Source organism: Lissotriton vulgaris, chromosome 7, assembly GCF_964263255.1.
Source record: "Lissotriton vulgaris chromosome 7, aLisVul1.2, whole genome shotgun sequence".
Classification (NCBI taxonomy): domain Eukaryota; kingdom Metazoa; phylum Chordata; class Amphibia; order Caudata; family Salamandridae; genus Lissotriton; species Lissotriton vulgaris.
This window is the reverse complement of record NC_141695.1, coordinates 603,250,651-603,263,281: the sequence shown is the minus strand read 5'-3', so window position 1 is coordinate 603,263,281 and position 12,631 is coordinate 603,250,651. Positions and strand designations below refer to the sequence as shown.

The 12,631-nt window shown below is 50.9% G+C and overlaps 1 protein-coding gene across 4 annotated transcripts in view; it reads right to left on the bottom strand.

The window, feature by feature from the left end:
* The window catches only part of UNC13D (unc-13 homolog D), a 707,512-nt gene that overhangs the window by 379,623 nt on the left and 315,258 nt on the right, over nt 1–12,631 (bottom strand). For all 4 annotated transcript variants that reach the window (XM_086930728.1, XM_086930726.1, XM_086930727.1 and 1 more), the window contains 2 exons: nt 12,518–12,622; nt 12,234–12,323 (listed from right to left, as the gene is read on the bottom strand). In XM_086930728.1, coding sequence (XP_086786854.1) covers nt 12,234–12,323; nt 12,518–12,622 — 195 coding nt within the window. The remainder of the gene's footprint in view (nt 1–12,233; nt 12,324–12,517; nt 12,623–12,631) is intronic.

The following is a 12,631-nucleotide window of genomic DNA, read 5'->3' as shown; positions in this document are numbered from 1 at the left end:
TTAACCCTAGATATCAGTTCGCAGAACGGGGAGGATGGGTGGAGCGGTAAGGAATCTAACACTAAGGAATGCGTTACTTACCTGTAACTGCAGTTATCCAGTATTGGTATCTTTCATAGATTCACATGCCTGAATCATTCCCCGTCGGCGGGATGGGAGTCCCCGATACATAAATAAAGTAATGTCACATAGACATATATACATAGTAATAGACCAGAGGCCTCTCATTAGTAACATATCCATGTCCTTTTGAGAAAAGGACCAAACTTTGGCCAAGACCCAATCAGCTATCACCACCCTCTGGAACCTTCCTGGAAGGAGCTCTAGTCCCTCAGATTTTCGTAAGCACAGTGCTAAGTAGACATATTACTGAGAGAACTTAAATGAGCCCTTCCAGGGGAGGCGGGTGGGTTGCATTTGAATCTATGAAAGATACCAATACTGGATAACTGCAGTTACAGTAAGTAACGCATTCCTTATCCAGTATTAGGGGCATCTTTCATAGATTCACATGCCTGAATCAGAGTAGCAAGCAATGACAAGCACATTTCGAATGGTACAACATAAAATCTCACTAGATAATAACATATCAAATGTGAAATGCAAAAGGTACCAAAATGCAATATCAGAGAGAAATGTGCGAGCATACAACAGAAAGGTGGGATGAAAGAGCAGGCTCACCTATAGTGAAATAGATGACGGAGCACAGCTTGTCCCACTGCTGCATCTTTCATAAGTTCAGTATCCAAGCAGTAGTGCCTGGTGAACTTATGTGGCGTCTTCCATGTCGCCGACCTGCAGAAACGCAGGCACAAGGTACTACCTCTGAATTTATGTACAGAGACTGGAGAGCCCGCGAGAGGCTCAGAACTACGGATGCTGTGTTCAAAGTGGAAGACAGCTTCTCCTCAGACCGTCAAGTCGATGAGAATTACGAGGCCTTATTTCTCAGGATAACCACGAGGGTTGACTCTCTTGCTCTGCTAAAAACGCGGAAGCATAAGGGCAGAGTGTCGTCTCCGTGGTTCAATGACTCTCTAAAGGCTTTAAAATTTGCCTGTAAACAGGCGGAAAGGAAATTGAGCCAGGGATACACCGATGCCAGCAGACTGCTCTGGAAAACCAAACTCTCCGAATATAAAGCTTTGATTCAGAAATCTAAATCCGATTATTTTTGCTCCACAATTTATATCGCTGCAAATAGCTCTAAAAGCATTTTTCAGATTTTGAACAGTCTCACTCACCCAGACTGCTCAAAAAAATCGAGCCCTCCCACACAGGCCCTTTGTGATAATTTGGCTCTGTTTTTCAATGATAAAATAGAAGCCATCATTCGCAACTTGAGTACCACCCCAACTCTGTTCTGCTCCCCTTGCTCTTGGGAAGGAAGTATTGACACCGGAGCTGGGAACCCAGGATGGCAGCCTGCGGACTGTCTGTTGGAGCTTCCACCTATTACTGAGGCGGACCTCGAAAGATTGGCTCGTAGTATCTCATCTGGATCACCTTTAGAACCTATCCCCCATAAGATCTGGAAAGCTTATGGAGATGAACTCTTTCCTACCCTATGCAGGATTTGTAATCAATCTCTACTTAGTGGCACAGTGCCTGCTTCTTGGAAACAGGCTCTTGTCTCTCAATTGCTAAAAAAACCTCCCTTAATCCAGAGTGTCTACAGAACTACAGACCCATCTCCTTGTTACCGTTTTCTGCAAAAATTGCTGAGCGTTGGGTGAGCTCTTGTCTCTCCAAACATCTGGAGCAGCATCAATTTCTGGACGAAATACAATTCGGCTTTCGCCCAGCCCACGGTACCGAAACAGCTTTACTTACTGCTATGGAGGACCTTCGAATGCGTGCAGACAGGGGTCAGGCAGTGGCTCTGATTCTGCTGGACCTGTCTGCCGCATTCAATACGGTAAATCATGGGATCCTCCTGGAGAGACTGAGGGAAGCCGGGGTAGGTGGCAATGCCCTGCGCTGGTTTCGTTCCTTCCGGCTGGATAGGAAGCAGGCTGTATCCCTTCCCCCGTTTCAATCTGCTTTTTCCCCAGTGTCTCATGGGGTGCCTCAAGGCTCGGCCATCAGCCCGATTTTATTCAACGTGTATCTAAAACCATTGATTACGTTGATAAAATCTCACAGGCTAAAGGCCATCAATTATGCAGACGACACTTAACTCATCCTCTCTTGGGAGGGTGAGGAATCGATTCCTTTGGAGTCCTTTCCTGATTGTCTTCCAGATACGGCTGTCTGGCTACATAACAACTCATTACAGGTCAACGCTTCCAAAACTGAGGTTTTGTTCTGTGCTGGAAGTCGGATTCCTCGTCCCTTCCCGGTGGATTTTTGGCCTCCAGAATCCGCGGAAAAAACTCAGCCGGTCACCACTGTTCGCAATCTGGGTGTTATGATGGACAACAAACTGAGCATGGAAGCCAAGGTTGCGAAAACAGTGTCTACCTGTTCTGCCCTCATCCGGTCCCTACGTAAGATCTTGCCACTGCTTCTCTTACAGGCCCGGGCATTAATAGTCAGGTGTACTATTTTAAGTCGCCTTGATTATTGTAACTCGCTTTTACTTGAGTCTCCAGGCCTGCTGTTAGACAGACTTCAAAGAGTACAGTCTGCTGCTGCTAAACTGGCCTTTGGTTGGTCTAGGAGGTCCTCGGCCACAGCGGCGATGGCTGAACTCCACTGGCTCCCGTTAAAACAGCGAGTGTCCTTCAAATCCCTCTGTCTCGTTTTCAAAGCCCTGCATGGACTTGGGCCCAGCGCTTTGCAAGCCATGTTTGCCTGGTATACCCCAACCAGAGCACTTAGTTCTGCAACGGCTTGTCTTGTGAAAGTGCAGAGATTCAAAAAAGCTAGGGCCGGAGGCAGATCTTTCGGAGTTGCTGCCGCTAAACTCTGGAACAGTCTGCCCCTAGATATCCGTCAAACGGAAGAACTTCTTCCTTTTAGGAAACGTGTCAAAACTTGGCTGTTTCCAAAGGGTTAGCTTGATGGCCATCATACTGCTCTGCTTCTCCCCGTGCTTCTTCCTCTTGGAGATATCTCAGCGCCAGGATGCCTGTAAGGTGACAGCTGCGCTATACAAATGTTTCAAATAATAATAATAATAATAATGTCAGTAATGGGCACTCCAGCAAAGAGCGCCATGGAGGTTGAGACTGCTCTAGTGGAATGAGCACGAACCTTGGAATGCAGAGGATGTCCTGCTTGCTGATGACAGAAGGCAATAGCCACAGAGATCCAACGTGAAATACTCTGCTTAGTCAAGGGAAGACCTTTCCTAGGTCTGCTAAAAGCAACAAAGAGTTGGTTAGATTTTCGAAATGTCTGTGTTCTGTGAATGTAGAATTTAAGACAGCGTTTGAAATCAAGAGAGTGGAGATACCTCTCTGCTGCCGATTGTGGATTCGGAAAGAAAGAGCGCAGGACTATAGGCTCAATAAGATGAAAGTCAGATGGGACCTTTGGAATAAATTTAGGATTAGTCCTTAGAATCACTTTGTCGTGTTTGAATTGGAGGAAAGGGTCTTGAATTGAGAATGCTTGGAGCTCACTTACTCGTCTCGTCGAGGTAAGAGCCAGTAGAAGTGCCGTTTTCCAGGAAAGATATTTAATATCAGCTTTGTGTATCGGCTCAAAGGGATGTTTCATTAGTTGAGCAAGCACAATGTTAAGCTGCAAGGCAGGTGGTAAAGTCTTCACCGGAGGGAACGTCCTGAACAAGCCTTTAAGAAACTGTTTTATGAGTCTACTGGACCAGAGGGAAGGACCAGCAGAGGAAAGTCTGAAGCGAGATATTTCGGCCAGGTGAACTTTTATTGAAGCATGAGAAAGACCTGAGTTTGCCAAATGTAGAAGGTAAGGCAAAATCTGTGCAGGAGATGAAGAAAGAGGATGCACTTTCTTTGATTTGCACCATATGCAGAATCTTTTCCATTTCAGGGAATAGGTTTTGTTGGTACTGTCAGCACGAGCTCGGGCCAGAACAGCTCTGCAATCTAGTGGGATGTCTAAGCTTTGGAATTCCTGAACTCAGGAGCCAAGCCGATAATTTGAGAGATGCTGGATCCGGATGCTGGACTTGCCCTTGGTTCATTGTGAGGAGATTGGGGAACGGCTTCAATGGGATCGGTGGTTCCAGCGATAGGAGATGAAGCTCCGTAAACCAGTGCTGGCGCGGCCAAGCTGGAGCTATCAAGATAAGGGTACTATGTTCCGCCTTCAACTTCCGGAGGACCCTGGGAATCAGGGGAAATGCGTACGCAAAGACGTTGAACCATGCGATCGAAAATGCATTTCCTATAGACCCCTTCTGGGGACGCCAGCTTGCGTAGTGTTGGCATTTTGCGTTCTGTCTGGTTGCGAAAAGGTCCAGGTGAGGCGTGCCCCATTGGGAGAAGATGTGACTGAGAAGCTGTTGATCCAATTCCCACTCGTGGCACACGGAGCACTGTCTGCTCAGTGAGTCTGCGAGGACATTGTCCATTCCAGGGATGTATTCTGCACGAAGGGAAATGTTGTGAAGAAGCAACCAATTCCAGATTTTCTGATATTCGTGAGACAATGTCAGAGAACGGGTCCCCCCTTGTTGTTTATATAGTGCATTGTCGTGGTATTGTCCGTCCTCACAATCACTGAGGAAGAAATTATCGAAGCACCAGGTAAAGTGCTCGTAACTCGAGGAGGTTTGTGTGCAGTTGGCGCGCAAGGGGAACGCACCCCAACCTTCCAGAGACGCATCTGTTGTTACGATATGCGGAGAAACTGGAAGCAAGAAAGGCAAGCCTTGCAAAAGGTTCTGCCGGTGAATCCACCACTGTAGAGCTTTCACCATGGGAGGAGTCACATGGATGACATTGTCGAACGATCCTCTACACTGGATCCATTGAGTGGACAGCGCTTCCTGAAGACGGCAGTGCGGAACTAACAGGATGCAAGAAGACATCATCCCAAGCAGAGACTTGTAAAGGTGCACCATGAGGGATCATTGGTCTTGTATGCAGGCCGCTAAGGATGTCAGCTTGGTTTGACGCTCCTGCGATGGAAATGCTTTTTTCTGGGCCGTATCAAGGACAGCTCCTAGGAAAGTGAGACGCTGGGAAGGTTGAAGGACGGATTGGTCTCGATTGAGAGTGAGGCCCAAGTCACTGAAAAGCTGAAGACAGGCGTTGGAGGACTTGGTCAAGCCTGCAAAAGAAGGCGCCTTGACGAGCCAGCCGTCCAAGTATGGGAAGACTTGGTGATGTTGCTGCCGGAGGTACGCGGCCACTGGAGACAGGCATTTTGTGAAAATGCGTGGCGCTGATTTCAGGCCGAAGGGCAACACCCGAAACTAGTAGCGTCTGCCCGCCACAGCGAACCGGAGGTATTTTTTGTGATTCCTGTGGATAGGCACGTGAAAATAGGAGTCTTGAAGGTCTAGAGACACCATGAAGTCATTCGCATTGAGGAGTTGTAGCACCTCCTGAATGGACACCATGCAAAATGATTGTTTTTTGAGATACTTGTTTAGGTTTCTTAAGTCCAATATAGGTCTCCATTTTTTCTCCTTCTTTCGGATCAAGAAAAATCAGGAATAGAACCCCTTGCCTCGCTGACCAAGAGGGACTGTTTCTATAGCGCCTTTCTGGAGCATTAGTGTGAGTTCCAAAAGCAGTAGATGTACATTTTTGTGGAGCATTGGACGAGGAGGGGTCTGGGCGGAGTTTCTATGAACTCCAGAGAGTGTCCGAATTGAACTAGTTGAAGGACCCATCGATCGAATTTTGCAGGAAAGACGAGATTCTTCCTCCAATCTTGCATGGTGGAGAAGAAGTGAGACCTGTGGCAGAGAGAAGTCATTGTCTTCTGGCTGTGTCCTTCTTTCCTCCAATAGGGACAATGCTTGTGCTGGTCATCCACATGAAGTCTCTTTTTGACACATGAGGCACAGGACCTAAAAAGTCCTTTTTTAGGAGTATCAGCCATAGCAAACTGAAAAGCCCACACAAATGAAGAATTTCTGAAGAGAAAAATACTGGAAATCCCGAAAACGAAGGAAAGCTGAGCAGAGCTCAGTGGAGACTTTCTTAGCACGATGTGCAGTAGAAAATCTAAGGGACTAGAGCTCCTTCCAGGAAGGTTCCAGAGGGTGGTGATAGCTGATTGGCTCTTGGCCAAAGTTTGGTCCATTTCACAAAAGGACATGGATATGTTACTAATGAGAGGCCTCTGGCCTATTACTATGTATATATGTCTATGTGACATTACTTTATTTATGTACCGGTGACTCCCATCCCGACGACGGGGAATGATTCAGGCAGGTGAATCTATGAAAGATACCCCTAATACTGGATAACTACTGTTTCTTACAGATATATTGTTACCGAAGGTAAGTAACTTTTGCATCTGAAAGAAACACGTTAATGTTAGATTCCTTACCTTAGAATAGATACCCCAGCAATACCAACCCCGGTTGTGGGACTGCGAACCAAGATCACACCAGAAAGTCCTGGAGAACGGAGGGGCCGAAAAAGCCATCTCTCCGGACTTGGCTGTCCAGGCAGTAGTGTCTAGCAAACGTGTGCAGCGAGGCCCACGTAGCTGCCTGGCACATGTCCTGCAAGGGGACTCCCCGACCGAGGGCAGTAGTAGCTGCCGTGGCCCGTGTGGAATGGGCGCGCAGCCCAACTGGAGGCTCCTTCTTAGCCAAGGAGTTGCAAACCTTGATGCACAAGACGACCCACCGAGAGATGGTCCGTTTGTGCACTGCCCGTCCCTTCTTAGCGCCCACGTAATCAACAAAGAGGTGGTCATCCACCCGGAACTGGCGTGTGCGATCTAGATAGGAAAGCGCACGTTTTGGGTCCAGACGGTGGAGCCTCTCTTCCTCTTTCGAGGGATGCGGAGGCGGAAAGATGGTGGGAAAGGTGATGGACTGCCCGAAGTGAAAGGCCGTGACTACCTTTGGAAGGAAAGAAGGACGAGTCCTCAGAACAACTTTGTCCGGATGGACAGAGAGGAAAGGAGGTTTTGAAGATAGAGCCTGGAGCTCACTCACTCTCCTGGCAGAGGTGACCAGGAATGCAGTTTTAAGAAACAGAAGACGAAGAGGACAGTTATGAAGTGGCTCAGAGGGAGCGCACATCAGATATATCAGAACAAGATTCAAGTCCCACTGAGGCATCACAAAGGGAACAAGAGGAAACGTGTTTGATGCCTTTAAAGAATCTATTTACAACAGGGGACTTGAAAAGAGAAGGCTGATCAGGAAGCCTTAAGAAGGCTGAATTGGCTGAGATGTAGCCCTTGATAGTGCCCAGAGCAGAGCCCTGCTGGGCAAGAGAAAGAAGCAAGAGGGGAACCTCTGAAAGGGGGGCAGAGAGTGGATCCACAGCCTTTGCTGTGCACCATGCCACAAATGTATTCCACCTGCAGGCGTGTACCATTTTTGAGGAGGGACACCTGGCTGCCAGAATCACATCGCAAACTTCAGGAGGCAAGTCAAATGGCCTCAACTGCCGCCGCTCAATCTCCAAGCATTAAGGTGGAGACTGGACAGGTTCGGGTGGAGGACCCTCCCCTGCTGCTGTGACAGAAGGTCTTCCTGAAGAGGTACACGAATCGGGGGATCGACAGGCATGCTGAGTAGCTCAGGATACCAGTATCTTTGTGCCCAGTCCGGAGCCACAAGGATGACTTGGGCCCGGTCGCGCCTGATCTTCTTCAGCACTCTGGGCAGAAATGGTATAGGCAGGAAGGCGTACAACAGACCGCAGCTCCACTTGTGACGAAAAGCGTCGCAGAGCGAGTGCTGCCTTGGAAATTCCAACGCGCAGAACTGATGATATTGCACGTTCTCTTCGATGGCGAGTAGATCTAACCAAGGCTCTCTCCGCTGCTGAAAGAGACCTTGCGCCACGTCCAAGTTCTGACGCCATCCTTGATCCATCATGCACCGGCGGCTGAGTTTGTCTGCCGTGGTGTTCAAGGAATCCGCCAGGTGTTGAACCACCAGGGTGACGCCATGGTGTTCCAGCCATTGCCAGAGGCACAGAGCCTCCTGGCAAAGGGTCCACTACCCCACCCCGCCCTGTTTGTTGCAGTACCACATGGCAGTGGTGTTGTTCGTGAACCCCTGCACTACACTTCCCCGGACAGAGGGAAGGAATGCCTTCAGTGCAAGACGGATCGCCTGCAGTTCCAGAAGGTTGATATGGAGCCGGGACTCCACCGGAGACCAGAGGCCTCTGATCTCCCTCTCTCCCATGTGGCCCCCCATCCAGGAGGGACGCATCTGTCACCACTACATGCTCCGGGTGGGTTGGAAGAGAGATCTGCCGCTGACCTAATCGCGGTTCATGAGCAACTACTGCAACCGACTCGCAGTGCCCTCCAAGATCAGGACGTGGTCGGAAAGGTTGTCCTGATGCTGTGCCCACTGAAACTTCAGGTCCCACTGCAGAGCCCGCATCCGCCACCTGGCGTGATGCACCAGAAGGATGCAGGAGGCCATCAGCCCCAGGAGCCGCAGCGTCAACCTGACCGAAACTCGGGATAAAGGCTAAAAGATCGGAATCAGAGCCTGAATATCCCAAACCCGCTGTTCGGGGGGGAAAACCCAAAACCGCGCAGAGTTCAGAACCGCTCAGATGAAGAGGAGCTTCTGAGAGGGGCACAGGTGTGGCTTTGGCACGTTGATGGAGAACCCCAGCGAGTGCAGGAGGTCGGCCGTAGTCTGGAGGTGGGAGACGACTGTTTGGGGCGAGCCCGCCTTCAACAATCAATCGTCGAGATAGGGGTTTCAGTCTTCCCCTATCTGCGCAGATGAGCTGCGACCACCGCCATCACTTATGTGAACACCCGCGGGCGCTGGTAAGGCCGAAGGGGAGCGCGGTAAACTGAAAGTGCTCGTGGCCTGCTGTGAACCGCAGGTAACGACGGCAGGACGGGGATGTGAAAATACGCATCCTGCAAGTCCAATGCTACCATCCAATCTTCTGGGTCCAGGGCAGCTAGGACCTGAGCCAACGTCTCCTTCCGGTCCTACTTCTGGCATAGGAACGCGCTCGATGGCCCCCTTGGCCAAGAGGGCCGTAACTTCCTCCTGCAGAAGTTGCAAGTGATCCCCCGACATGCAGTGGTACTGCGGTGGCATGGCTGGAGAGGTCGCCTTGAAGGGGAGGGAGTAGCCCCTTCGGATGATTTGCAGCACCCACCTGTCCGACATGATGGTACGCCAGTGGGGAGGTGATAGTGGGCCCTGCCCCCCACTGGCGACGAATGGGCCTAAAATGCCGGAATCGCAAGGCTTAGAGGTAGATGCTGCAGGCGTGGGTGTGGACTGACCCTGCCGGTGTCCCCCGGTATCGCCAGGGTGGTAACCACGTCCACGACCGCGTTGAGCCTGGGTCTGCGGCCTGTGGCTGGCTGGACGTGTGGGGTGCCCCTTCCTTAGCCACGAAAGGAGCGAAAAGCGGATTATTGCTGGCGTTGTCCAAGGCCCAAGGACTTGGCCGTAGCCCTTGAGTCCTTGAAACGCTCCAGCGCACTATCCGCCTTGTCGCCAAAGAGGCGACGGCCATCAAAGGGCATGAGGGTGGCCTGGACATCAAAGGGCAGAGGGTGGCCTGGACATCCCCCGAAAAGTTGGTGAACCTCAGCCAGGCGTGGCGGCGAACCGCCACTGTCATTGCAATCGCCCTACCCAGCGAGTCTGTGGTGTCGAGTCCACACCGTATTTAGTGTGCTGCATCCTGCCTTTCCGCCAGGGCTTTGGTGAGCTTTGCCCGGCCTGCTTCGGGCACCGTGGCAGCACCTCCGCAACCGTATCCCAGAAGGAGTGGGTGTAACGGCCCAAAAGGCAGGCAGTGTGGACAGACCGCAGCCCCAAAATCAAGGAGGAGAACAGTTTCTTCCCAAACTGATCATACCTTTTGGATTCCCGATCCGGAGGAGCGGTCGGGAATGTGGTTTGGGACGTAGAGGCCTGGATCACCAGGCTCTCCGGGGTGGGGTGAATGGACAGAAAGCTAGGGTCGCCCAGAGCCGGGCGGTGGCGTCGGGCCACGTTCCAATCCACATGAAGCCTGTGGAGGGCTTGGACCAGGTACCCAGCAGAACATCAGTAAGGGCCTCGTTAAACGGCAGTAGAGGCCATGAGGAGCTTGCCTGCGGTTTGAGCACCTCAGTGAAGAGGTTAGTTCTCACGGCCACGACAAGGAGCTCAAGAGCCAAGGCCTTGGCCGCCCTAGTCAACACCACACTGTAACCAGCTCCCTCCTCCGTAGCCACGGAGGTAGGAGAGACGAATCCAGTGTCGGGCGAAGTGTCCAGACCACTGGCCTCCCCTAGCTCGTCTGTCCAGTCCTGGCTCAACTGGAACTGTAGCGCCAGAGGGTCCTCACACCCCTCACAGTCGCCCTCGTCATCCATCTCCTGATAGTCAGGAAAAAATGATGGAGCCGGGTCGTAGGTTAATTGCCCACCCATCGATGCCGGAGACGGCGCTGAGCAGCGCAGGTCCGACGCTGGACCCGGACCGGGGCTGAGACTGGGGACGACGTCGTCCAGAGACGGCGCCGGGAGCGACACCCTCGGGGTCAGCGCCAGTGGAGGAGTCGTGAGGTCAACTGGCAACGACCCGGATCCAGGCCTGGGTCCCAATGGGGCCCTGCAGCGTCGGGACCTGAGACGATGACGGCGCAGTGGCCGAAGCACCCGACGGTGCCGGAGCCCCCGGCCCGCTAGGGCTCCCAGACGGACCCGCGGGGCCCGAAGGCACCTCAACGGGGTCCGACGGAGGGAAGTGAGTCCTCATGGCCACGAGGAAGTCACGTATCTCCTCCGGCATCGCGTGCAGCCCAGGGACCATAGAGTGTGGAGCTAAACGCGGTGCTTGCGGCTCCAGCGGAACCCCCGGCCGCATCGCGCGAGCGTCTAGGGGAGTCAGAAAAGCGATGACGCCTCTTCGACTTCTTTTTCGAATGCCTCGACTTACCTGAGGACTTGGAGACCGACGAGTGGTGTTGACTCGTCGAGCGGCGATGACCGCGGCTCCGCAACCTGTCCCTCGACTTCCTCCTCGACCGGGACCTCGAACGGCGCGGAGCCGACTGCCGGAGCTTGAGCAGCTTACGGGACCGCTCCCGTCTAGCCTTCGAGGTCAAGTGATCAAAATAGATAAAAAAAAGTTAGTCAAAAAATTACTAAGAGTACTGCTCTTCCCGGATCTGCGCTTGTTGGTGCGGAAAAAAGAAGAACTGACGTAAGCGCACGAGGGCGGCATCTAAGTACTCTGACGACGTCATCTCGGCGATCACGATACGGACGACGGATGCGGAGCCGCATACGACGCCTAGCAACGCGCAGGGGTACTGCTGACGAAAACTTTCCGGATCCAGTCGGACGCCTGGAGATATTCTAAGGTAAGGAAACTAACACTAACATGTTTCTTTCAGATAAAGAAAATGCACTCAGATTTATTCCCGACATGGTTCACAAAATAAGGATTTCCAGGGACCAAAAAAAAGTTCAGAGGCCACTGTAAGAAAATAAAACTGGTCTGCGTAGCAATCACAAGATTGGCTGGTAGTCTATGTTTTCTGAAATGCAATAATAAGTAGGTAACAACAATTCAACATTCTGGGGACAAGACAGTGTGTCTCTGTGGAATATGTTTGGTCAACTAAAAACTGCCAATTTTTAAATCTTACTGCTGCTAATACAGCTGTTAGAGTGTATGAGTGTATTTGTATGTTAGAGTGTATGCAGGCCAGCAGCAAGTAAGGTGATGTCACCAGGGTGTCATCCTTATTTATAGTGACACGTCAGTTGCAATGCATCATATTCTATTATACGCTTTCATGGCCCTATCAAACCATTGCTACCAGATGGCAGCCGCAGGTCACGCAGCACTTCCTTGGATTTTGCAGAATGCCTTTCAATACATTTCTGGTATGTTTTTTAACTTATTCAGTACAGGTAGTGAAATAGCCCATCAAACTTAGCACTGCCTGCTGAGCGATAGCGATGGGCAACCTGCATTTCCCCATGTTCAAATTCCAGAAAAATACAGTCTTTTCTTACCATTGCTGATAAAATGAGTGCAGATGGGTTAATAAAAAAAATATTCATAACTGTGAAAAGCTGCACAATGATGTCAGGAAATCTCACATAAACCTTATGCTGTGAATATCATTCAGTTATCTCTCGTATGTGAAATGAAGGAGACGGTATACCTGATGTTGGGCAATCTCATGGCGCACAAATTCCTGCAGCAGCTGGCGGTGAACAGTGTAGCTGGGCTGTTTGCTCTGCTGTGTTGCTCTCTAAAACAAGCGGGAGAAAAAGCATGGGTTGATCCATTTAGACTAAAACCTTATGTATTTTACTTGTAAGAGCAGCAGATTTACGCAGTGCCCTAAGGCCCGGGGCGCAGACAACCTGCCACTAAAACAAAGCACACAATAAGGTGCCAAGGTAGAGCTTAGGTAATGGGGACTTCTGGCATCAAAGCACTCACCTTCTTGTGCAGTAAAGAGAACTGAAGGTGGCACTGTCCTCTGTCGGGGTACGTTTCTGTCCGTGGTTCCAATGGGTACCACTGATCCTCCTTGCAAGGCAAATCCTAGAGACA